General features: G+C 52.4%; 2 protein-coding genes across 4 annotated transcripts in view; one reads left to right on the top strand and one right to left on the bottom strand.

The window, feature by feature from the left end:
• Col20a1 (collagen type XX alpha 1 chain) overlaps nt 1-2,574 on the top strand; it is a 34,390-nt gene extending 31,816 nt beyond the window's left edge. The window contains exons 33-37 of one of the 2 annotated variants that reach the window (XM_085831616.1): nt 83-118; nt 199-265; nt 346-513; nt 873-950; nt 1,939-2,574. In XM_085831616.1, coding sequence (XP_085687742.1) covers nt 83-118; nt 199-265; nt 346-513; nt 873-946 — 345 coding nt within the window. In that variant the 3' untranslated portion in view covers nt 947-950; nt 1,939-2,574. Of the gene's footprint in view, nt 1-82; nt 119-198; nt 266-345; nt 738-872; nt 951-1,938 lie in introns of those variants that run through there. The other variant, XM_085831614.1, reaches the window with a different exon arrangement.
• Nucleotides 2,575-7,105: 4,531 nt separating this feature from the next.
• On the bottom strand, nt 7,106-24,992 carry Chrna4 (cholinergic receptor nicotinic alpha 4 subunit). 2 transcript variants are annotated; one of them, XM_085831584.1, is made up of 6 exons: nt 24,704-24,992; nt 23,134-23,285; nt 19,569-19,613; nt 19,380-19,489; nt 13,520-14,894; nt 7,106-10,197 (listed from the first exon to the last, which is right to left on the bottom strand). In XM_085831584.1, the coding sequence occupies exons 1-6, from the start codon at nt 24,783-24,785 to the stop codon at nt 10,072-10,074; spliced, it is 1,890 nt and encodes a 629-aa protein (XP_085687710.1). In that variant the 5' UTR covers nt 24,786-24,992; the 3' UTR covers nt 7,106-10,071. The 2 variants fall into 2 exon arrangements, with proteins under 2 accessions (XP_085687710.1, XP_085687712.1); XM_085831586.1 differs by lacking the exons at nt 23,134-23,285; nt 24,704-24,992 and adding an exon at nt 20,141-20,221.
• Between the last annotated feature and the right edge of the window lie 1,356 nt (nt 24,993-26,348).

Raw genomic sequence — 26,348 nt, 5'->3', positions numbered from 1 at the left:
CTGCCACCACATACACCCATGTTGCCACGCCTGCAGCTCCCTGCTTCTATGCTGACAGCCTTTTCCCTTTATCCTGCTACAGGGTCTACCAGGGTCCAAAGGTGAACGAGGAGAGAAGGTGGGTGAGGCCCACAATCTGGAGATTGGGGCTCCCTTGTGACACCTGTCATGGGTTCCCAAATCATGTCCTCTTTCTAGGGAGAGCCACAGTCCCTTGCCACCATCTTCCAGTTGGTGAGCCAGGCCTGCGAGTCAGCCATACGGAGTGAGTGAAACCCACCCTGCCCGGCCTCATCCTTACGGATGAGAAATCAGCTGGGCCCCATCTGATGTCTCCTTCCCCAGCACATGTGCTGAAGCTGAATTCCTTCCTCCATGAGAATGCCCGTCCCCCAATGCCCTTCATGGCAGAGACAGCTAAGCTAGGCAGACCCAGATCTATAGATCCTGGATTACACAACGAGGCTCTACTTCCTGGAGACTGGGGACATATCCTCCGCCCTGAGGACCAAGGTATCAGGCTTCCTGCTCTAGGAAGGGACTCTAGAAGTAGACAGTGGCTGGTTCCCTGCACACACACGTGTGTGTGTGTGTGTGTGTGTGTGTGTGTGTATGTGTGCGTGCACGTGTTCCTCCCGAACACCTCATTTAGAAGTTGTAAAGTCTCTGCTCTGGCTGATGAACCCACACTAAGGTACTTGCTTGGGGCTCAAATACTGGATGTGCTGGCGTCATGAGTGCTTAGCCTTAGGCCAAGGGTTGAGCCTCATGCTCATCCCAAGAGGACCCAGCCTTCCTCTGACAGACAGGTCAGAGAACAAGAAGCTGAAGCTGCTATGTCCCCAGTCCTGGAATGTCCCCTTTCCTCTCAGGTGAGCCTGTGACTATCAGCCACACAAGCAACCCTAGACTGCAGGAGGTGCAGACCCCAGAATCCCTGGAGTGAGCAGGTGAATTTCTGCCATTGTGCCAGCCATGGGACAAGAAGGAGGGATAGCTGGAGGGAGGGGAGCTCTGCTGAACAATGATAGAGTGGAAGATGGTGCTGCCTCCATCTGAGAAGAGGCCCTACCCTTGAGAGTGGGGTGGAGCTGATACTTGTGAGGCTGGTTGTCCTGCAGACTCTGCTTGGGCCGGCAAGTGTTAGGAGCCACAGGGAGGAGGAGAGATTTGAGCTGCAGGAGTGTGGGTGCTCACGGGTCTTGGAGAAGCCCTATAATGGGAGGGGTGCTTACAGTGGCTGGATCTCAGGTATGTATTCCAGTGAACACCTGACGTGCTGAGAGCATCTGAGGTCGCAGACAGAGCACTCTGGAGGCTCTGAGTGTGTGTGATAGACTTGGAAGTAGGCGGACAGGGTGCAGCACCAGATGACCTCTTCCCATTCTCAGAATGTGCTGAGCAAGTCCCCATGTGCAAACATGCCTGAGGAGGTGTTTCTAGGTGCAAGTGTGGGGTAGGGTACAATGAACACAGGTGGAGTGTGAGTACAGATAGACCCAGGTGAGCTCTGTGAACACAAGACCAGGTGAGCACAGGTGAGCATGGGTGGCACAGATGTGGACAGGTGGGTTCTGGTGGCACAGATGGCACAGGTGGGTGCAAAAACATTGTCCTCAAGTAGATGATGGTGCTGGAGGCATGTGGGAGCAGACTTAGCAGGCACAGGGGCTCACGAGTATGTGTGACAGAGAGAGTGTCAGGAGTAGGGAGCTACCTATGGACAAGCTAGAGCCCTGTGTGAGTACAGCCTTGTCCCTGCTTGTGAGACCAGAGAACAATTCAAGGGTCTGCTTTGTTTCATGTCACAACAAAAGCTGGGGTGTGGAGACCTCAGCTTTTTTTACTTTGGGGAAGCCTGAGCTCACTGTGCCAGGAGGCTGGGCCACAGGTCTCCTAGACTACAGTCCAGCTGTGTCTGCCCTTCTCTCTCACCAGGACCTTCCCTCTGCCACTTCAAATTGCCCTGGCCTTCCCCAGCACCATCATCCATAATTTTGTCTCAGCACTAAGAACAACTGTGTGCTGGAGGGGCAGAGAAGGAAACCCAGAGGAAGACCCTGAGGTGGCAGGAGCTGGAAAGGGAGGAGGGCGGCGCTCCTCCTTCAAGCCCCTTCTTTGTAGCACTTCTAGGTTCAGATAAACTTCTGCTTGCTTGTCAGCCTATATGAGGTGTCTGATCACTGCTGGGAGCTGTCTCCACCACTCACGCCACCTTCTCACTCAAAACTCTCTAGCATTCTTGGGCCTCAAAGCCCAGGTTCCTTCCTCTGGACTTCACCAGGACTCAGCCTGGATGCTGTGCTGACTTCTCATCCTTCACCCAAGGCAGCAGATGACCACCTGGCCATTCATTTACCCCACTAAGGCGCAAACCTGGGCACAACTTTCATTTCTAAGGAATCCTTGTCTTTCTAAGGGTGAACTCCGGACCTTCTGCCGACTGTAGGGCACAGCAGGGCGTCTGCTATGGCTACCCCTGGGCCTCTGCACCTGCTGTCATGTCTGCCAGGCTCTTGCCAGCGTTCTGTTCCTGTCTGTCTCGCAGAACAGGGCCCTCACTTCAAACCTGTCTCTTCTTGTCCCTTTTGCGTCTGTCCTGGCCCACCCCATCCCCAGTCCAAGGAGTCCAGATCACCTCCACTCCCCTCAGCCTCTGTGTTTGGCTCCCAGCATGGGGATGTCACTTTAAGACCTGCCATCTCTAGTCCCTTGTCTTCAGTGTCTCAGAGGAAGGTTGTCCCCTGACAGCACCTCAACCCTGGGTCCATCACCACCCTCAGAGAGATCATGTGAGTCTTCCTGCCTTACCTTCCTTGTCTGTGTCAGACAAGGGTCTAGAATGGCATGAATTCATGACATTTGCATTCCCAATCCTGGCCCAACTAAGAGTCAGGAGTTTCTGTTTCCTCTTTCAACAAATATTAAGTAATTGGCCCACTGCTCCCATCTGTGTAGCTAAGCATGTAAAGTCCAGAAAAAAAGAGGAAACCCACATCACTGGGAGAAGGGTAAGAGTTTTGACAAGGCACAAGAGATGTCTGACACTGACTAAAGGAACAGTCTACCACAACTCAATGTGTGTAGATACATGTGTGTGCATATGTGGACACACAGGTACATGTGTGTATTAATGCCAGTATACAACATGTCTGTCTCTGTACACATGTGTCTTTATGAGCATTATTGTGGACACATGTCTTTATGTCATGCTGTATACATACAAGTATCCCTTTGCATGTAATTGCATGCATGCATGTCTGTATGTACACATGTCACTGAATATATGCATGTGCTTGCACAGTTGTACAGCATTGATCCTCAGGAAGCTGTTATAAGACAATGAATAGTTTCCTTCTGGACCTGTGTACACACACATATGCATTCTAAAACACACATGCACATATACAGAGATGACATTCACAGCCCAATCGTGAACAGCATTTTTATGCAGGCTTAGGGCATGCGAAGAAAAGGAAACTTCCAAGGCAAACACACTCAGACAAACGAACAGCCTGTAGCAGATGAAGAGGAATTTGTGTTTTCTTTGGTCTATTAATTTTTAAAGCTTACAATGCGCCACAGAGGCAGGGAAGAATATTAATAACACAAAGCCCAAAATAACAGGAATAAATGAAGGGAAGCCAGCTTGAAGGATGGTGTATGGAAAAGAAACTGGGAAACAAAGTCAGCAGGAGATGTGAGCCTGAGAACACTGTCGAAGCCATCAGCAAGCTGCAGGATCAGAGGAGAGCGTGTCCAGGAGCCTGATTCGGGAGAGATGTGTGGAACTTGTTGACAGCAGCCTTGTGATGAGGCCTAGAGGAGGGAGGCAGTCATAAGTGGAGCACTGGGATACTGAGGTAACAAGGCTTTGAAGACTGGAACATCAGAGAAAGATCTCAGATCTCAGACTGATGACAGAGCCATGAGAGTCACATGTGGTATCATGTGACTTAGCATCACATGTGGTAAAGACAGTAGGAACACTCATTCTTTTGTTTGTTTGTTTGTTTGTTTTTGTTTTTCGAAACAGGGTTTCTCTCTATAGCCCTGGCTGTCCTGGAACTCACTCTGTAGACTAGGCCGGCCTCAAACTCAGAAATCTGCCTGCCTCTGCCTCCCAAGTGCTGGGATTAAAGGCGTGCACCACCATGCTCAGCTGGAACACTCATCTTAACCTAAAGTCCAAACTACCCAGACAAAAAGCTGAGGGAGCACTCGGGGCAGAGGAGAAACACTCACATCTCATATCTAGGATGAGGGCAAAGGATATTCTAAGGACCACAACACCTCCAGGCACTTATGGAGACCTCTACAAAGGACTGGGGATGGTGTGAGCAGACTGACAACAACCTCCCTCTGCCTCAGGGAGGTAGTCACCCAGCAGTAGTCTAAAACAAGGCCATTCTAGAATATTCTAATGAACTAGTGCCAAAGGCAGCAGGGTGTCATGTTCTCGGGAGGTGGAGGCACAGTGGTGTTTCCAATCAATACGGAAAGCTTTGTTTTACAAGTGTTTGCCATAAGCAAGGAGCAGCTTCTAGAATGAGAACCAAAAGAGCGAATGTCCAGAGCGGCTGATTAGATCGGGTTTCCCCTGTGCAGGGTTTAGAACATATTAAACAATAAATCTCCCAGTATGGCAGAAATTACTGTAAATATGTTTCACTGATGGAAAGACATACTCTCTAAATCCCTCTGAAACAGACACAGTGTTCTAGTTGATTCTTTGCTAGTCAGGAAAATACTCTGCTAACCCAGTCATGAATTCCGTCCCACTTGCTTTCAGGCCTTGCATGTGGTCTGTCATGGCCACTGTCCCATATACATTTGAAAAGGATAAGCATGCTTCCTGCTGTTTGAGAGAAGATTCAAGAAATGCTAGCCAGGCCAGCAGACAACAATGGTGTTCAAGTCTTCTCTGGCCTTGTGTATTTTCCCAATAGAAACGTAGATGATATTTTTAAAATTACAATAATGGTGTGTAATGTGTGTGTGTGTGTGTGTGTGTGTGTGTGTGTGGTGATGGTGGTGTGGGGTGTGGGTGTGTATGTATATGGTGTGTGCTGGTAATGGTGAGTGTGTGTGTGTGTGTTTGTGAGTGTGTGGTAATGGTGTGTGTGTGATGTGGGTGTGTGGTGATGGTGGTGTGGGGTGTGGGTGTGTATGTATATGGTGTGTGCTGGTAATGGTGTGTGTTTGTGAGTGTGTGGTGATGGTGTGTGTGTGTGTGATGTATATGTGATGATGGTGTGTGTAGTGTGTGTGGTGATGGTGTGTGTGGTGTGTGTGTATGTATGTATGTGTGTGGTGATGATGTGTTTGTGTGTGGTGATGGTGTGTGTGTGTGTGATGCAGTGTGTGTGTGTATGTGTATGATGCAGTGTGTGTGTTATGTGGTGGTGATGGTGTGTGTGTGTATGTGTGTGGTGGTGATGGTGTGTATATGTGTGTGTGATGGTGTGTGTATGAGTGCTGTGTGTGTATGTGTGTGTGGTGTGTGTGTGTGATGGTGGTGGTGGTGTGGAGGGGTGTGATGGTGGTGTGGGGTGTGGGTGTGTATGTATATGGTGTGTGGTGGTAATGGTGTATGTGTGTGGTGATGTGTGTGTATGTATGTGGTGTGTGTGTGTGGTAGTGATGGTGATGTGTGTGTGTGTGTGTGTGTGTATGTATTTGTGTGTGGTATGTGTGGTTTGTGGGGGCAGGAAGTTGAGATCTATTGCTTCCCTTCTGATTTTTTTGAGGTTTGGTTAGTCACTGAAATTGGAGCTCACCAGTTTGGCTAGACTTACTAATCAACAAGCCCTGGGGACCTGCTTGTCTGAGAGAATTGCGAAAAATGTTTATGGAGTTATAGATAGTCACCACCATTCTCTGCTCTTATATGGGTGCTGGAGATGTGAACATGGGTCTTTATGGATACATGGCAAACAGTTTACCCACTGTGCTGACTCCCAGCCCTTTGTATGTTTTTTCTGCTAGTGGTGATTTGTTCAAGACAAAATCTCACATCACTCAATCTGGCCTCAAACTCAAAATGTAGTTGAGGGTGGTCTTGAACCCTTCATTCTCATGCCTCTCCCCCTCACCCCCGGTGTTAGGATGAAAAGCTGGTATGCACACCATAACCCCTCCACAGCGGCATTTCTCATACAACAACAACCTGGGACCACCCAAACATCTATTGCAAAGAAAATGGGTGAATAAATGGTGTGGTAGCCACACAGTAAGCACACAAGAACTGGCATCTCATCACCATATGGTAAACTATCCATCAGTGTAAACAGATGAATCCCAAACAGGCTGAGGGAAGCCAGGCGCAGCAGTACAGTCTTCAGTATGGAACCCATATAAGCTAGATGCAGAAGTGGATACACAGTGGAGACTGACAGCTTCTGGGTACTGGTGACATAAGCAGTTACAGTAAGAAAGGATATGTAGGCATGCTGACGGTCTGTGCATTCTATCTGCACATCACCCGTGAGGCCAGCAAATAGCAAGAAATGTCAGGCAGGATTAAAGTAATGGAAACTCCTACCTGCAAACAACAAGTGTAAACGGCATATCCAAATGGAAAGTGCTTTGAATCATCTAAATCCCAGTGCAAACGCCAGAGCCTGATAATTCTACCCTTCCCCTTGGTATTGTGTCCTGAGCAGTGTGCTTCCAGCTGCGGGTCAGCAGCAAATCAATTTGGGAAGTTGCAACTGGCATTTTTCTACAGACTGAAATGGAAGAGACTAGAATAAAGCAGCAGGAGCCAGGAATGTTCTCAGGTAGCTTTTTTTAAAAACCTGTGTGCACACCATGGACACATACCAGGGATCTGCAGGTTTTCCCCCAAAAGGGCTGGACACTTCCAAGACCAGCTAGTGGCTTTGTACCAATGCATCTTAATTTCTATGGGTGGCAGGAGACCCAGAGTATTAAGCAGTGGATTCTCAAATGTCTTTAGTGGAAAAGCACCAGAGCCCAAGAGCTATGGCAACAGTAAGGTTACTTCCAACCTGTAGGGTGAGTTATCTGTGTGGGATGCACCCCAGGGCTCTGTACCTCGATCTTAAGTTTACCAGGGAGACAAGGGACTCCCTGGGAGGTTGATGGCATTATAGCATGGGTGTCAGTTGCAATTACTGAGATGTTGTGCCAGGATTGGGGGGTACCAGGTCCATCAGAGAAGGTACGTGAGGGAATGAGGCAGCCCCACCTTCATGGGGGTTTCTGTGAGGGGTTCAGGGCACATAGAGGAAATATCCTGTGATATTCTGGACACTTCGAGCTCTGGGCTACAAAACAGCCTCTAGTTGTCTTGTGGCTGGCTCTGGTGTAAGTTTTATAAGGAATATTGTAGATGGCCCATCAGCCATGAAGGTGGGTAGACTCCGAGCAAACTGAGCACTAGTAATTGGCCAGCTGTGGAAACAGCAGTTTTGAGTCTGATAGGCCCCCAACATGTCAAGACATTGTAGCATACAGAAAGCAAAAAAATATTAACACAAAGAGAAATGGCAACACATGCCCACAGAGATGAACACAGGTACTCAGCGGCACCTTTACTGACACCTGGAAATGAAGACAGGGTCACACGCTGATGGGGGAGACACCACGACTCGGTTTATTCAGACAGAAACAACTAAGAACCAACAAGCACACAACAGCAATGAGTCTATCGCACACAACACTGCAGATGAGCCTTGGCCACACAAGCGAAAGAAGCCAGACATTGCAGAGTCCAATATAGGATCCCAGACATATGATGGCTAGCTGAACTGGTCTCCAAGACTCCCGTTTGAGTTGATGCTGTCTAATGGGACGGGGTAGAATGGGGGGACTGGGAGCCTTGGGGAGATAATGTCTACCTATCAGAGGGGCTGGGGCCAACAGTCTCTGTTCTTTAAAGCTCACTGGTTCGAAAGCCTTAAATCAAGCATTCTGCCCTAATTGAACTTTATCTTGAACATATATCAACACTGGAAGCAGGCAGACAAAAGGCCGGCTGAGTGGGAATGGGGAGCACACAGTGTTTTGTTTTCCTTTTCTAGCTTGTGGGTGTGTGTGTGGGGGGGAACGGGGGGGGGATGGGGGGAGTGGATATCCTGTCAGGAGCATCCCAGCAGTTCAGTTTTCCTAACCCTGAAGAGAACAGCACAGCAGTCCTGTTGTGTGTCCACGTGTGTCCATGTCACTATGGCCTTGCCCTGATCCCCACTGTTGTCTGCATTTCTTGTGGTTGGAGCCACGTATGCACTATGATGGTAGAACACACATCTGTCAGGTGTTACCTGTTGTCTTCATCACTGGGGCTTGTGTTCCCCTTGGTCCCCAGATTCTGGTATGAATTTCCCCACTAGGGTCATCTTGCAGCAGCTCGACAGTTCCAATATGGGGGGGGGGGTTGAGATCTAGTCAGTCAGTGGAGGGCAGATTGAAACAAGGCAGATGGGATCCTCGATGCCCTTAGGACTCTAGGGAAGACCTGGAACAATATCCAGAGTTCAGAGACCAGGCCTCTGCATCCCCTTCCTGTTCATAGGAATGGCCTGGGGCTCCCAGCGAGGAGGAGTTCCTTTCCCACCAGCACCCTGGATGCCCAGCAGCTCTGTGTTTAAAAGTGGATTTGCCTGTAGGTAGTCAGGTAAAGGCAATGCTGGCCCTCTGGCATACCTTCTTCCTGACATCCTCATTCAGCTGGGATGGGCAAGTCATACCACGGAGGTGGCAGCCGTACCTACTGGAGGCTTGGTGTGTTCATTAAGTTCTTCTTTCATTCTGCAGTCCCCAGGACTATCCAATCAGGGGCCTCAGCTTCAGGGCCTAGAACAGCTTGGGCCCAGTTCTGCGAAACCCACCTGGCTGGTGGAGACAGCGGGGGGCGGGGGGAGTCAACTGGGACCACGACACAGGGTGATTTCTCGCATGTCTCCCATGTTCTGGGTTTCACTCAGTGGAATCTCATAGAGATGTGCACAGCATGTTCGTTCTCCCATCCCACCACTGTGGGTTCTTCAGGTTGCCTGGTGCCATCTTGGGAAGGGGAAGAGGAGCCTCTGGGGTCTTCCCTAAGTGCAAGGCAAACCGGGTGAGGCACCCCTAAGACTTGGTCGATAGCCCTCAAACAATGAGTCATGGAGCCTGTTTTGCTTGGAAGTCTCTTGGCAGCTCACCCTATTCTACAACATTGAAGGGGCTTCCCACCACTCCTACTGGTCTAAAGAGACGTGCTCAGGGGAACTGTGGCCACACCACAGGACCATGATGAGAAATCTTACTTTCAGTCTTCTAATTCCAGAGAGGCAGAAACATACAGGGATATCAAGGAAGATCCGTGAGGGGATGAACGGCCCAGGCCCTGGACAGGATTTGGGTCCATCACAACCCTGAGACTCTCAATGCCCTTTCCCTCCTGGGGTTTATGGACCCTAGGAAATGCTCATGATAGATGCCTGTGACCCTGAGATGGAAGCAGGAGTCCTGTGGTGCCTCACTCTTCCTGTGAGACCCTGCACTCATTCACCTGTGAGTGGGACCCATCCACATATCTCACTGCTCTATTTCTTACCAATTCGCTTCAACCTAAACAAAATAAAAACCTGCCTGGGCTCACACCCGACACCTTGAGTCAGAGAGCAGCCCAGCCTGGAGGGTTGAGGGAACCACATTATGGGGAGGGAGAGGGTGTGGCCAGCAGAGCACCATGGGAATTTCTTGGGTCGTAGGAATCCCACAGCATGAGGGGCTCTGGTTCCTGAAGGGGGATGAATTTTTTTGCCCTCAAAGGACAACTGAGATCAACACTGGATCATTCTCTGTGACACAGATGGGTGTGTGCTGTCTGTAAGCCAGGGAGTGACTGTCACTTGCTCTGGAGAAACTTTAACGGGGGACTCAGCCTGTAATTATATCAGTCCTCAACTAGCTCCAACCAGGCCTGTGGCCTGACTAGAACCAGGGTCAACCAGGGCAGCATCTCTCTCTCCTAGGTGTCTCATGGCCAGTTTGGAAGATGTGGGTGACTGACGAGTCGCATGGCCCTACAGAGACCTGGGAGCTAGGTGCCGCTATTCCCTAGATCATACCAGCCAACCATGGAGGCAGGAAGAGTCCCACAGTGCCCAGAAGGCAGACAATGATGAACATCCAGAGGAAGATTCGGTCAATGACCATGGCCACGTATTTCCAGTCCTCCTTCACCTGCAAACACAGACATGGGTCATTCTAGCTCTCAGATACCATGGGCAACCAGAGAATCTTCTGGAATCTGGCACTATGAGCCACAGTTTCTGTATTTCCCATCAGATACACATCTGTACACTGATGTGGTGAGACAGAGCATGGCCAGAGAATCTGCAGGGTCAGAGAGGCTGCTGCTGGGTAGAACAGAGGGAGGTAACATATGAGGTGGACTGGGCATCTATAGAACCCATATCTAAGGCTGCATGTGTAGGGTGTTTGAATTCAGACACATTTGAGTGCTTTCTGGTAGTCCACACTGCCACAGAAGGCTCGGGGATCATGCTGTACACTAGCTGGTCTTACCTGCTTGGCAGGCTGCCTAAGCTCAAAGTGTAGCTCATTGGGCCTACTTTGGCCAGACAAAGGGCCCATGACTTCAGGATGAAGTATGTCTTATGTTTTCTAAAGCTGGTAGCAGCACAGAGGCTGAGTCTACCTTCTCACAGTGCAGATGTCAGAAGTGGATTCCAGGGGCTGGAGAGATGGCTCAGTGGTTAAGAGCACTGGCTGCTCTTCAAGAGATTCTGGGTTCAATTCCAACTCCCACATAGTGGACACAAACATCTATAACTCCTTTTTCAAGGGATTTGACACACTCTCTGGCTTCTGCTGGCAGCAGGCATGCATGTGGCACACAGACATACATGTAATCAAAACATCCATACATATAGCATAAAATCAAATTAAGAAAAAGTGGATCTCAGAAAGATGTCAGCCATGTGTCCTAGCCCAGAGGGTAAGAGCCAGGACATGCTGGGTAATGGATTGATCACTAAGGCCATCCCTAAAGCAAGGGCAAAGTGCACAACTACCCTCTGTTCTGCTTCTGACTATGCACACCTACTTCTTACATGGGCAGCATAGCCAGCCTGAGCAGGCACTGGTGGGGAGGCAGTGGTGCCAGGAGATGTTCCAAGGAGGGAGGAGGGTCAGAGACAGAGGGTGAATGGTGGCAAGAAGCACACAAAAGAATGATATATATGTCCACTGTTTGTGGACATATATATACCCAGTCAATCCTCATTGGACCGTGCTATATAGCACATGGTGACGATGACATCCAAATGACTAATGGTTCCTTCTACAGACTCTTCTGGATCCCACAGTGTAGACTCTAGCTTCTTCCAGGGCCTGATGCAAAGTAGCTACTTCCTCAAGCAGTTCTCAGAAGCAAAGACTCGGGAGGGAGACTAATGCCAGGTCTGACTAGGCCTGAGAATTAGCAATGTGTTGAAGGCAGTTTCTGCATGCAGATCTGCCCTTGTACTTCAGGCAGGGTGGCTGTCACACACTGTTGCTTTTTCCTCATCACTGTCCTGTGAGCACATCATTTGTCTAGAAGAGCCTGTAATTACCCCAAGCTTGATCAGAGCTGCACCGGGGACAGGGCATGAGGGGTTTCCTAAGCCAGTCTGTGCATATATGTGAGCGGCAGGGAGTAAGATGTGGTAAATAGAACTCAACCCAGCAGAGAAACACTTGGTCTGGGCTCTCCCAATTGCAAGGGCTTCTACCCTGAGTTTTCAAAGGAATCATAGGTGTCCTGTTGGTTTGAGCCAAAGTAAGTAGCCATGCTCACTTAGAAAACTTCAGGATGAATAGATCTCTGCTAGATAAAAAGCCCCTCAAGGGCTCCTCAGAGCAAAAGGCTGCTTGGTGTTCCTCTTCCTTTCCCTGCACCTGGGACCAAGACTTCGAAGATGAAACACCACAGCCATGGACCAAAGCCCTGCTGTCCTGTCTCTATTAAGTCAGAGATTCCCAGGGCCAGAACCAGGTCAGGCAGCTGCAGCAGGCCAGCAGATATGGAAGAGGTCACAAGCCCCAGCCATGGGACTATGCTGCAGACGCACTGGTTTCAGAAGGATTTCAATTAAACTTGTCATATCCATCCTCCCTCAGTGGCCTCACTCCGGTGCCTGGAGCTCTCCCTCCACCCCAGAGCTGCAGCAAGACAGCCCCAGAACCAAAATTTCTCTGCAGACATGTCTCTGGAGTCCCCAGAATGGCTTCGCAAGTTCCAGGGACTCAATGGGATGACTCAGGGAGCCAAGACCCACTCCTGGGAATGTGGGAGCATCAGCCTCCTTTCTTTGCAGGGTTTAGCAGCTCTAGGAGACAAGCCAGTAATGTCTGGGAGTGGTCAACAGGCAAACCTCAGGTTGGGTAGGAAGATGAGCAGAAACCAGCAAAGCCAAGGGGTCAGGAGGGACAATGACAAATGCCAGGCCCGGACAAGGTCAATGTAAAGATGCCACAGACATTTCAGTTGGCACAGCAGAGAGAAAGGTAGGCCAGGGTAGGACTTCTCCTAATGCCTTCTTCATCTGACCTCTCTCTGAGACTCCTATTCTACACCCCAAACTGTGCCCTGTCACAGGCAGACCCAGATTCGGCAAGCAGCTTGTCTAGCATCAGGAGTCCTGCACTCAGAGTTATCTGATCCCAGACCCCAGTCCTGGAGACTCTTACTGTGACAAATGTGAAAGAGAAGATGGTCAGACAGAGCTACAACTGCTGCCCAGCCTAGCTATTCACCAGAGCTGCGATCTGGGAAAAGTGCAGGAGAAACAGAGGAACATGGACATTCTTTTTCAGGCCTCTATAGAGTCAAAGCTTGAAGCATGAAGAACAAATGCAGGTAGCGTTTGCTAAGCACCTGTGTTCTGTCACTAGGTTCCTGAGAGCCTTGCAGTGGGGCAGCATTATGTCCGCACCCTACATCCCTTCAAAAGGAATGATGATGGGGGGGGGGGGGGTGCGCGCAGCACAGCTTCTGGCAGCTCCACTCTTTCCTATAACCTCTCAACCTTTCTTGGGTTCAAAGGACCGCACTTCACCAGGTGGAAGCCCAGGGGAAAGCTGTTCTTGGGGTTACAGGCCAGCAGCAGCAGAAGCAGCAGCCCCACTACATTTTGAGGAAGGCCAACATGGGACCTTGCCTGTCACCCAGGCATGGGTAGCCAGCCATTAAACAGCCTGAACACTTCAAAGGAAGACCTTGCAGGTGTTAGAATCATAGTGCTAGAAACAGTTTCTCTACCTGCTGGTTGGGAAACCCGGATGAAGGGGCAGCATCTCAGTTTACTGTCCACCAGCTATACTGTGCCATGTTAACCCCAGCGTGGCCTAGGGACTGTAAAGCATGCCAGGCAGAGACTACACTATGTACCTTCAATATGTGCAGCTTCTCTGGGGCCTTGGTTTCTGGATCATGTGTGGGAAACACAAGACATCTGGTCCTATCTGGGTCAGGGGTGATTCCCATGCACAGACTTACCGAGAAGTCTGTGTCTTCTGCCTTGAGATGGTCTGCAATGTACTGGACACCTTCTACTGCCCGTGTCAGGGCTGGTGACAGGGGCAGGTGTTGGGGAGGTGCTTTGGTGCCTCCAGCCTTGAGCACAGTGATGGGGGACACAGGAGATGGTTCCTTGCATGTGCATTTGCATGGAGAGGCCTGGTCTGACACTGGAAGCTGGGATGGACGGGTCTTCAGGGAGGCTGGGGAGCCGGTGGGCTTGCTGTCAGCCAGGGAGGCAGCTCCATCTTGGGAAACACAGTACTGGATACTCCGAGACCGGCAGCGGATGCTGCCCTCGGCTGCTTCCTGGGAGCTGGGCACGTGCTGGACGCTCAGGGACCTGGCTTTGATGAGTACTGGGGCCCCACTGCTATTGGGTGGGTGACAGGAGCCAGGTGATGGACATGGACTGGCCTTCTCAACCTCTGATGTCTTCAAGTCAGGGACCTTGTGGGAGGGTGACTTGCATGTAGGCTGGGTCTCGACTGCTGTGTTCATGCGGTTGCAGAAAGTCGGGGCAGGTGACAGGCCTTGGTTGCAGATGTCACCCAAGATGCCGGGCTCACTCTCAGGCTCTGGCCAGAAACGAGGGGCATTGGCCATCTTGTGCATGGATTCGATAAGTCTCCGGCAGTTGTCTTTGACCACAGATGGGCGCTTCATGAAGAGGAGGCGGGGCACAATGTCCAGGAAGACTCTGCGCACCCAGGCGGGCATGGTGTGTGTGCGTGGTGAGCGGTGGTGTACATTGAGCACGAAGACTGTGATGACGATGGAGAGGGTGACGAAGATCATGGTGAAGAGCAGGTACTCGCCGATGAGCGGGATGACCAGCGAGGTGGACGGGATGATCTCGGTGATGAGCAGCAGGAAGACAGTGAGAGAAAGCAGCACTGAGATGCACAGTGTGACCTTCTCGCCGCACTCCGAGGGCAGATAGAAGACCAGCACGGTGAGGCAGGAGATGAGCAGGCACGGGATGATAAGGTTGATGGTGTAGAACAGTGGCAGCCGGCGGATGATGAAGGCGTAGGTGATGTCAGGATAGACCTCGGCACAGCATTCATACTTCCTGGTGTTGTAGGTGCCCACGGCATCCACAATGACCCACTCCCCACTTTCCCAGAAGTCCAGTTGGTCCACACGGCTGTGCATGCTCACCAAGTCAATCTTGGCCTTGTCGTAGGTCCAGGATCCAAACTTCATGGTACAGTTCTGCTGGTCGAAGGGGAAGAAGGTGACGTCGATGCTGCAGGAGCTCTTATAGATGGCCGGGGGTGTCCACTGCACACGCCCATCATAGAACAGGTGGGCTTTGGTCAGGTGGGTGACTGCAAAGTCCCCGTCCGCGCTGGCAGGAAGCGAGAGAAAGAGCAATGAGGTCTGCCCCTCCATACACCACACCCATGAACATTACTGCGGAGAAAGCCTCCCAGCCTGACTGACAGTTCCACCAGTCATACACAGTGCAGGACTGTGTGTGGTGGTCCATGTGGACTGGACCGTCACTCACCTGTGCTCTTCAGTTTCTCACCCTTGAGTCAAGGTGACATGTGGTTCGGAGAAGAAGAGGATGAATGGAGCCCACAGTGAGCAGAGTTAGTGTTACAGCTCTTACTCATTGCTATTGTGAGAGCACAGAGTTGGACCAAACCACTGGCTTCTCCTGTGCACCCACTGCCTCCATGAATTTGCATTTGTACTTCCATTCAGAGGGGCCTGGGTCACCTCTGCTTATTGAGGCACCATGGGAATTTCCCTTTGACTTCCCTTGGTTCCCACCTGAGCGTCTCATGTACTGAGGGGAGGGGCTGTGCCTATCTTCTTCAGTTTAGGAGCTGACAATTGGCCCCTGCAGTGTGCTATGGATATCCCGGAGGTCCCTGCAGGACCATAGCAAACCCACTGAGTATGGAGAGCATGTGCCCACAGTGGTGGGACAAGAGGGTCCAGAGGCCTGATCCAGGAGAATAGGTACCTGCTGGGCCCAGGAGCTGAGGGGGTGAGACAAGCAAGATTTCTTCCCCATCACCCATGAAAAGGATCTCACATAAAGCAGCTGCTCATTGCGTCCTGGTTAATGGATCATCTTGCTGGAAGCCAGTTGGCCTCTCTGCCCCTCTTATCCATACAGAAGACCCCAGGTATGGAAATAGCAATGTTTAGGTACCCACAGTGCCTCTCAGGACAAATACCCCTGGACTGAGCCCACACTCAGGGTGGATCAACCCTGACCTTCTGCCACTGGAGCCTGAGAAGGGGGTCTTTCCACTGGCACCAAGAATTTGGAGGCTACCCCACTACAGGTCATAGCACAGGCTGGATGTGGACTCCAGCTGTCTAATCCAGCTGTCAGTGTCGATTGTTGACTTCTTGCCCCCCTCTCTGACTTGGGGAATGTGTGTCAGGTTGAGCAGTGGCAATGGGGCTGCTGTCCTTCAGGCCCCTCCTCTCAAGCAGAGTTCCAGCCTTGACCCCTGAGCTTCATGAATGGTGATGCTACGCCTCATTTTACACATTATGACTTGGCGACACTGGGAAGCAGCTCTCATGAAGCCTTCCTCACCCTGCTTGCCTCCACAACCCTCCCCAGAACTGATCTTCAGAGCGCCACCTCTACTCTATTTGCCCTGTGAGACCTGGGCCACAATGCCACTCTTTAGGTCTTGGCTTCCTCACGGGCCCGGGCCGGTCACTCTGGTCCTAGATTAGCATTCACAGACCGTGAGAGAGTAATGCACTAACTCGCTTGGGCAAACACTGCCAGCTTCAGCTCAGAAACGCTGACGGGAAACCTCGATTTATAGCTAACGAGTTCTCTGAAGCCTGATTAAATCCCTCAGCAATGGCACTAGCACACATCCCTTTGGTCTTGACACTCATAAGACAGTGTAGCTCGGAGCCATGGGCTCTAGAACCTTCTGTTTACCCAGCTGCCCAGACCCTCTGTTTACCCAGCTGCCCAGACCCCCTCTGTCCATTACTTCTCTCACCTCCACTCACAGGCCCAGCTCGTTGGCTAGTGTCCTTCTAGGTTCTTAGGCAGAAGGATCCTGAATTTCCTGAATTTCATCAGCTAACTGGCCCTGCTTTCCTGACCAGCTTCTCAGGTCTAGACCAGGGCCCACGGTAGCCTCCTGGGAATCTTAGTGGCCCTTCCTATGCTAGCCAAAATCCTACAACACCATTCCCAAGTCCAGAAGACTTGAGCCTCTCATGGTCTCAGCAGGTGCCAACCCTGGACCCTCCTGCACGTTAACACATCCTGAGTCAATGCCACAAATTTTCTCCTGTGTAGCTGTGCTGCATACGGAAGAAGCTGGAAACACTGCTCTCTATGTGCACCCCAACAGGGCTCCTGGCTGCGTGTTGCACAGAGCACAGCCTGGCTTCCGCAGAAGCAGAGGTTCCCTCCGGGTACACGGGGGTGGATCTTGCGGCACATTTCGGGCCGTGTGGAATCAGGCTTGGTTTCATTTCCTTCTCTCAGTCCCATCTCTCCAAAAATCAAAGCCCAAACACTCCAGGCACAAATTTAAATTCTCCTACTGTCAGTGAGTGGATCCTCTGCGTTGCAAATATTCTGGAGGGCAGGCAGGAGATGCTGCAACCAGTTGGCAGACAGGGGGCCCTCAGGGCTCACTTGAATCCATAGCTCCCATCTGCAGCCTGGGTTGCTGAGTCTAGATTTCCCACCCCTGAGACACACTGGGGACTCAGCAGTCATAGCTCAGGATACCGTGGTTGTATCTGCCTTCACCAGTACTAGTCACAATTGGGGCTAGTACAACTGCTTTCCCTACCCTGCCTAGCCTGGCTGGGTCCCCCTTATGAGTTTTCTAGAGCTCCTAAACCTGAGTGTACGCTTCCCTCTGAGAATGCTTCTGGGCTTGTGTTTGCAGACAGATCCCAAGTGCACACTCTCTGAGGACGGAGTTCTCTGAGGGTAGCAGTGCAGCCCATCTTCTTCAGATTCCGGCCCTGCTTCCACATGACACTGCCGCAAAGCCCCAGTTATGGAGAAGGTGACAGTAGAGTCTACAGGGCTCAGCACTCTGTGTACTACTTCTGGCTGCTTTTTCTTCTCCTAGGTACTCAGAATGCTCAAAGGATATTGCAGTCCCAGGAACCACTAGAAGCCCAGCCATGTACCAGGATAGCAAATTCCTTGAATAGGCTGTCAGCATTTCTCTGCCAAGGTTGCTGATGCAGGGCAAGGATATGGATCCTCAGTTTCCAGTTCTGCACCTTAGAGTCCCCAGGAAACCAGAAGAAGCACATGCATTTGGGTCCTAGAGCCTTCCAGTGTGAGTTAGTGGATTCAATGAGCCAGCTAGTAGCTCGGGGAGGATGGATCCCAGATCCTATCTTCCCCTAAGAGGCCTCATCACATGAGGCTGCATTCCAGAGGCAAGTGTGAGACCCTCTGTTTGCCCTGTACCAGGTGGAGAGCTTCTGGGCTTCCAGGAGAGGGAGCCCCAAGTCAACACAACAGTGAGGACTCCTGTGTCTAGCACTGGGACCAGCCATCTGGCTAGCAACTGCTGATGACTGCTGGAAATGGCCTTCCTCCCTGCTGACACTAGAGTCCTATCAACCCTCACCAGCTCCAAGTCCTGTTCAGATAGACCTCAAATGCTCATCTCCAGCCCCACAAAAAAGGGGGGCTGCCCCTTTCACAGTATCTTAGCACGTATGAGAGATAAAAAGGTGACCTTAGACGGGCGAGGTCTTCTGAGTGCCTGTTCTCAGCTTAGTGCTGGGCTGATACTCCTCTGCCTAACAAATACCACTCAGGAAATACATGTCCTTCCTCGCCATGGGTTCAATAGGCTGCCCAGAGTAGATTCAGTCCTTGATCCCAGGGTTCGAGGGTGGAACAAGCACTAACTAGAAACTTTCCAGGGCTCAAGGTTCAGCTGGATTGCTGCTGCAGAAGACAGAGAGCCACTGTGAGGGAAGAGCAGGAATTGGAGACTTTGCCATTCCCTGGCATATGCTCACTCTTAAGTCCATCCATAACACATTCTGGAAAACCACCCTCAGCTCATTCTACACACCGAGGATGTGCCTAGTACTCCGTTCAATTAAAGAGGAAGAGAATCTCAGTCATTCTTAATCAAATGGGAGCATTTGTAGGTCAGACAGGCACCCCAGGGCCTGGAGGGGGCTGTTGGCAGATGGCTGGGACTGGAGGGTAGAAGATCTTCTGTTTGCTTTGTAAGCACTGTGGAAGCTGCTGCCCACCCAGACCCTGAGGGAATAGAACATCACCTACTCAGCTCCGAAAACCAGCTGCTCCTAGCCCAGGTCCCCCGGAAAGACAAGTGTGAAGATGCCTACCTCCTGTCTTGTCACCACTAACTGGGTTTGTCTCCACATGGACTTCAGCTTCCAGGGGCCGAGACAGGGTGTGAGCTGATCTTGAGAACCTGGTTTATCTACTGGCTCAGTAGATGCCCAGTGTTGGATGCAACATGAAGGCGGGCCCAAGAAGAGAGAGGCTAAGCTTTGTGGAGCAGCCACTTCTCTTGCTCTTTATCTACTCCCAGAATCCCCTGCCTCATTGGGTAACCAAACTGTGACTTGTGCATGGCAGGGGTTAAGGATACCTGCCTGAGATGGGACCTGTAGCCACTGCCAGAGGAGGATGTCCAATCCATTCTCTGCCCTTAGGAGACCAGCAGAGCTGGAAGTCCTCCAGACCTGAGAGCAGGTATCCCCAGGTCCCCTTCACCCAGACCATTGGGCTTCCTCTCCAGTTGCTCTTCTTTATTCCTAGAGCTTCCTTGCTGGGTGGGGCCTGACCTCACCTGCTGGGGCCCACAGGGCTTACTTGTTGTAGAGGACGATGTCAGGCCTCCAGATGAGTTCAGATGGAATGCGGATGGAGGTGACATTCTCGTAGTCACCAGGGTCCCAGCGCAGTTTGTAGTCATGCCACTCCTGGGTGGGAGTGGAGAGCCATGTGTGAGGGGGATACAGGGCAGAGGGCAGAGGTGGGGATGCTCCCCCCACCACTTACCTGCTTCACCCACACGTTGGTCGTCATCATCTGGTTCTTCTCATCCTAGGGTACAAGTAAGAAAGAAGCTTGAGGCTCCCCTCAGTAACAAATATGTTCCAACCTACATGTACTTATCCATAGCTAGCTGGATAAGCCACACTAAACTTCAGGAAGGAAGTAGTGCCTCAGCCCTGTAGGTAACGCCGCCGCTGGGAGGGCAGCCTAAGGGGAGCTAGGGATAGGAGACGAGGACCCTGGAACCCTTCCAGAAAGACATGCGGGATAAGCTCAGCTCCAAATGGGCTCCAAGCTCTGTAGCCTGAGTCTTCTTTCCAGAAAACTGACAGTCTTTTCCACCCACATTGCTCCCTTCCTCTCCCTCTGCAGATGAAACCCATGTGCTGCTATCAAAGCCACTGGCTGGGAGGTCTTGACAAAACTACCCACCTCCCAGAGCCAAGGTGGATATCCTGGGACGATTCTGATAGTTTCACCTCAAGGTCACCATGTAACAACCAGTCAGGCTGAGGAGATCTAGGCCATAGTTTCTTCTGTGAGGTTTCTTACATCCTCTGCCCCAATCTACCTACCCTCCCTATGCCTTTAGTCCCCCTCTGTGCTATAGGAATGGGCCCCTCTGTTGCATTCTTTGTGGGGAACAGAAGGTTAGAGTCCCATGTTCTGAGTAGTCAGCCCCTAAAATAGACAGGACCCTTGTGGAGAACAAGCCCTGGTGCAAGCACAGGGGTCTGTGGAGACAGAAAGGCAGACACAGCCATATCTTTGTTAGTTATTCAGACTTTAGACTTTAACTACACAATAAAACCGTCTAAAACCTCTTACTCTGTTAATCACTTCTAGCTACTCAGTACCCAGGAGGGGCCTGCAAACTCAAGCCTACAGTTTAGGGGACAGCATTGAGTCATCCCAGAGAGCACAAAGGTCTGATGTGTGCACCTCATACTGGGCAGCTTTACCAATCTAGACCAACATTTTCTCTCATCAGCCTAAGTATGACAAATAGGCTTCTCAGAGGACCTAACCAAGGAGATCCCAAGACATCCAGCAAGTGCCCTGCCAAGAATAACTCCTGCCCCACAAAATCCTAATAGGCTGGCATGTGTGGGCAGGCTGAACCCCCTGAATGCCCAGCCTCAGGCCTGGGTCATCTCCAGTACAGTCACCTAGGAAGGTCACCCAGTTGCCTGACCAAGTCCCCTCCCTGGGAGAGAAGACAGAATGCACAACAGTCAATAGGCTGCTGCTTTCTGTGCTGCCTGCATGAGTCGGCTCATCTCTGCAAGAGCTAGTCTGCAGCAACCTCTTCCCTGCATGACCTTGACCCATACCCAAGGAAGCTGAGAATGGAAGACTGTCTGATTCATCCCATAAGGCCTCCGGGGTCATCAGAACAGATCTGGCTGTGGCATGCTTGGGTCTTCTTTTCCTAGCATATCCCTTCCAGCTGCATGTGGCCGTCACACTTCGGGGGCCTTTGATGCTGCAGACGTGTCGTAGAGCCATGGAACACATTTCGCAAGGGCTCAGCATTGGGTTAGGAAATCACCCGGGATTCAGTAGCCTTCTCCGAGGCTGACGCTGGGGTGTGAATTCAAGCAAAGCGTTTACTGGATGCAGACCTCAGAGAGGGCATCTGTAGCAGATATGGTAGCTCACAAAGGGACACAGGCAGGCTGGGCACTGATAGGACACCTGGATCCCAACCCTTAGTGGAAGAAAGCAAAGCAGGCCAGACACAAGGTAGATCTTTCTACACAGATGTAGCCACAAACCTCCAATATGTACAGTGCCAACCTAGAACCAGCACTTCCAAGGTGCCTGGCAGTGTGTGGGGTGAAACTTTGGGACACCCTCAAACCAGACCCAGGAGCTATCTATATGCATGTGTGTGTATACGTGTTCATGTGTGGCCTTAGCTAGATCAGGGGCAGTGATTAGGCCTGGGAACCAGGTCCCTCACAGAAATCTTGATGCTGAGGGTGCTTTGGGCCTCAGTGTCTCCCGAGGCAGAGAGCATGAGACTGAGCTTGACTGCCTTCGGCAGATCTGGTGGTGTTCTCCCCAGAACCTTGAGCTGCCGCCAACAGTCTCCTCTGCCAGACACTACTTTGTAACTGTGTTTGCAAACCTCAGCAAGGTTGAGGGACCTGTACATCCTGCACTGTCCTTGATGTCCCCCAGCCAGAGCCACTGTAGGAACCACTTGCGGGGGAGCAAACACTGGACCCTTCTGAGAATGAAATCTTGGTATCTGGCTCTGAGTAGAGCCAACTAGCAAGGTCTCTGTGTTCAATCACATCGGCCTTGAAGCCCTGGGCTGCTGCTGACTCTGTCAAAGATAGCATAGCTGCTTTCAGCTCTTGTCAGGAAAGCACATGTAATGGCCGAGAATCACCCAACATGTTCAGTGCCAGCCCTGAGCCAACACTTCCCCTTGTAGCAGGGTGTGGGGCAGGCTTTTAGGGCAATGAAGGCTCTGCAGGGACAGGTCTCTCTCCTCCAATCTAGGCTCTATCCCTGAACTCAGCAAAACCCAGTATGGAGACCCCAAGTTTACTAAATCAGATCGGCTTTGACTACCCTCACTGGTAAGGTCATGTCTTCTCAGCATGACTCTACCAGCCAGGAGAGAACCCATGCTGAGGTCCAACAGGAACAGGGCAGAACCCTGGGTGGTACTGAAATACAGGTGTGAACTAACCCATGGCTGGATTCCTCTAAGGCTGGTCTCACCCGACATGAAGCAGCTGAGCCTGGCCAGGAAAGGCTGGGTCCTAACAAAGCAACTCAGCCCCACATGAGACCAGCTTCCAGCCGGGCGTGGTGGCGCAAGCCTTTAATCCCAGCACTCGGGAGGCAGAGGCAGGCGGATTTCTGAGTTCGAGGCCAGCCTGGTCTACAAAGTGAGTTCCAGGACAGCCAGGGCTATACAGAGAAACCCTGTCTCGAAAAACCAAAAAAAAAAAAAAAAAGAGACCAGCTTCCTACAGTATACTTCCCTGAGCCAGGACCAGGTCTCCTGTGCTTCCTCCAGGATTCCTTGGAGGAAGTTCACTGCCTAGCTCACACATGTCCTCCCAGAAGTCTTCCTAGACCTTCACTAGGGAAATGAACACATGCAGATAAGCAGGACCTGTCTGCAATTCACCCAAGCCCCGCTTTCCACACTGGTTGTACTTGGCGGCTCTGGAATCTGATCTGAGATCAGCATGCCTGCCCCCCAGTGTACCACAGTGGCCACTCAAAGGATTCCACAACCAAAGTTTCTACAGCCTAGCTGTTGAGGAGGGAACTGGCCCTCCTATACCCACAGAAGCCTTTTCCTGGTCTTTACTCCAAAAGGTGTTCTGGTTACTTTAGGAAACATGGCCACTAGCTTTCCTGTGAACAGGTCCAGAGCTACAGTGCTCACCTCCCTTCCCCGGTGCTGAGCACCTGCTGAGGCTCAGGATGACATTTTGCTGGCAACCTGGTTGATCCCAGCCACATGGAGTCTCAGTGTGATAACTCCTGCAGGGTGACCCCATTGTCCTATGTAACACCAGGCCATCCCCATACCTACCACATCAATGAGCTGAGCAATCGACAAGCCAAAGCGGACAAGGACTACATCTGAGATATTGGCTACTGGCCGAGACCACTTGTTGTAGCCAGAGAAGAGTCTCTTCAGGAGCCGCTCCTCCGCATGGGCCCGGGTCTCTATGTGGCTGCTAGCTGTGGGGGAGGCAGAAGGTTTAAGGACAGGTGACCACAGAAGCTGCCGCTCTAGCCTCACACCAGTCCCTATGCCATCACAGCCCTTCCTTCTGATTTCTCTTCCACCTCACCTTCCACCTCAGGCCCCTGGGCATGATGCCTTGTTCCTCCCCTCCCCTCAAGGAAGCCTTTCCAGGGCCCCAAGAATGAATGGATCAGGCCCTCCTACACTCCACCAGGAAAACAAGACAACTGACATAGTGAACACTGAATTAATCGGGTAGAGCTCCCCTGCAGACAATCACTTTGGATGGAAGTGCCCTATCTCCAGTGACCGGCAGAGACAAAGGATGTAAAGGGACAGCAGGGGTTGGGGGGTGGGGCTGGGTGGCAGAAGGTGTATGGGGCAGCTAGGATGGGAGGGGGGTGAATGAAAGAGGACTGGGCACCACTTCTCATGGCTGCAGGAGCTTGAGCCTCTGTCCACAGGAGTGGTCCTGCTGCCTGGGCTTCTAGTGTACACCCTGACAATGAACGCAGAGCCTCGGGGCCGCCAGGACCTTGTGTTCATAGACGGATATAAGATTCCATGGATAAGCGCCACACTGCTTCATGAAGAGGGTGGCCCCTCATTCCACCAGCCAGCAGCCCATCTGTGTCCTCTCCATCGGCCCCCCACGTGGCTAGGGGGCCTCCCTACCTCCATTTGCTGGGTTGCTGCATCAAAGGAGGGGGTTGGGAAGAAAGAGGGGAGCCTCTGCTGTCTACTGGCTCTTGCTCACCTGAGAGACACGGGAACTCCTTAGAAGGGGACTCCTAGAGTATCCCCCCCCCCAGCCTCCCCCCTCAACCTCATTCTTCCTGGTGTCTTGAACCGACCAGTAAGGCATAGCCCCTCTGCTCAGTGGGAAGGCCAGGATTAAATAACTGCAGGAAGCCCCATCACGGGTTAGAGTGAAAGGTGTCCGCTTAGAGGAAGAGAGGTGGAGGAAGCCTGGGGGAGCAGAAAGGGTAGGGTGGGAGCTCCAGGGGTAGGGGCAGATCCCTGAAAACAGGGACATACATGGGGGGCGGTCTGAAAGCGAGATTTGGCTGGATGGAACCTCCCTCCTAGGTGGACTCCACCTCTATCCTAGTTGGAGGTTCTGGTTCCAGCTCCGAAATGCAGTCAGACCACCCTCCCCCACCCCTATCCCCCCACCCCCCGCCTTTACTCAAACCCCCTCTCCCAGCACTTGGAGGCTGATTCCTTCCTCTCTGGCTCAGCTAGCACCGCAGGACATCGGAGCTGTAGTGGGTGGAGGAGACTCTGTGGCTATCCCGTTGCGCGCACCCGCGGCTTGACACCGCAGCTCCGGGCCTCCTCTCCCCTAGCCCCGGAGTCCTAGGTGCCCGGACCCGGGAGAAAAAGGCCCGTTTCGCGTTTCGAAACTTACCAGGCAAGAGGCCGGTCCCTAAGAGCAGCAGGAGCGGCAGGAGCAGCAGCGGCGGCGGCGCCCCGGGGCCCCCGATCTCCATGGCTCACAGAACGGGCTCTAGACGAGGGCGGCTCCCGGCAGTGCCGCGCCCCCGCTCGCAGACCCGCGCGCACCCAACTTCATGCCCCGTGTCGCGGCAGCTCGTCCCCAAACCGGGCTCCGCAGCTCGTCCCGCGGGGTGCGGCGGCGGGGCGGGAGCTCGAGGTTGTGGGCTCCGCGGCGCGGCCCCGCCCGGACCTGCTGCCTCCAGCCGCCGGCGAGAGGGGAGGAGGGGGAGGGACTGAAGGGAGGAGGGAGAGAGCGGGAGGAGGGGGCGGACCGGGCCCCGAGGGTATGTGGAGGCCGTGCTCGGCCCCTTGTGGGGGTAAAGTTTCCTTGTCCTCCTGAGGCTCCCGACATGCCGGGAGGGGCTGGGGACTCCGTGGTCATTCCAGTCATCTCGGCGCCTTTTGGAAATGAGCCCCCAACCCTAGTCTCCAGCCTTAACCCTGCCGGCAGCGTGAAGGCTGCGGGTGCGCATTCAGGGACTGTGCGCGCGAGGAGGGCGCCCTGTTCGGCACTAGCTAACTCCATCACTTCACCCCTCCTTGGCGTGACTGTTTGCAGTTTAGAAATAACAAGTCTCCTTCCTTAGCCCAACCCTGAGAGGAAAGAACCCATTCCCCATCAGCCTTCCGCCCTCCTCCTGCACGGCAAGTCCAAGGATCATCCTGCGACGCCCAGGCCCCGCGCCACCTTTTTAGTGAGAAGAACCTGGTGTCCAGACCTTCGCAGGGCCAGCTCGGGACCAAGGTCCATCTTTGTCCTTTCTAAGCGTGCAGATTCTCTGCCCCTGCCTTCTCGGTAAACGGTGTCAGCATGAAAGCAGTTCCCTACCTCAGCTCTGTGAGCAGCGAGCTACTGGCCAGAGAGGAGAGGTGCTTGGGGACAAGCTGCAGGGTACTAGGGATGGTCCTGAGGGATGCCACTAAGGAGAAGGTGCTCGAGTGCTTTGGTTCCTAGGGTGGCGCGGGGTGGGGGTGAGGTTGGGGGAGAGGTGCGAGAGGGAGGGGGCATCTAAGCAGCAGGTGATGGAAGGAGAGACAACGGGTTTCCAAGAAGAAAGAAACCCTGTCCAACACCAAAAGCCAGATTCCAACTGTGCCTTGTCCCAGAGACTCTGCCGTTGGCTCCAAGCCCCCAGATGGAGACAATCCTGAAGTTGAAGGCAAGAAAGTGCTGTCCCTGTCCCTATAGCACATACCTCTCTTTTCCCAGACATGGTGGCTCTGAGGTTGACTGTCCCTCTGACCTTCCGTACTGACCCCCCAATCCCAACAGTACAGGGCTCCCATGCCTACCCTCCTCTTTCCAATCTCCCTACCTTGCCCCACCCACCTCCTCAGTCTGCCCCTCCAACAGTAGTGTACCTAGCTCTCTTGCCCTTGGGCCTACAGTGAATACATATGTCACACACCTGCTCTGGAACCTTCAGACTCCTCCAGGTTGCAGGAGCCATCTGCCTATGCTCTGTAAGCAAAGCCTACAGTATGACTTCCCAAATACTCTCCTCCAGGGCAGATCACCTCTGCAGTGGCCATTGTTCTCCTCCTGTGCCCTCCTA

Source organism: Mus caroli, unplaced genomic scaffold (genome assembly GCF_978045245.1).
Source record: "Mus caroli unplaced genomic scaffold, Mus_caroli_1 scaffold_2, whole genome shotgun sequence".
In the NCBI taxonomy this organism is placed as follows: Eukaryota; Metazoa; Chordata; class Mammalia; order Rodentia; family Muridae; genus Mus; species Mus caroli.
The sequence above is the reverse complement of the archived record's forward strand: the minus strand, read 5'-3'. Positions and strand labels throughout refer to the sequence as shown.

Bases quoted from the DNA above. Each gene is read 5' to 3' on its own strand.
- Chrna4 (XM_085831584.1), bottom strand. From the start codon at position 24,785: ATGGAGATCGGGGGCCCCGGGGCGCCGCCGCCGCTGCTGCTCCTGCCG. The intron at 23,286-24,703 runs GTAAGTTTCGAA...CCTCCCCCACAG, and splicing joins AGGGACCGGCCTCTTGCCTG to CTAGCAGCCACATAGAGACC. The intron at 19,490-19,568 runs GTAAGTGGTGGG...ACTCCCACCCAG, and splicing joins CCAACGTGTGGGTGAAGCAG to GAGTGGCATGACTACAAACT.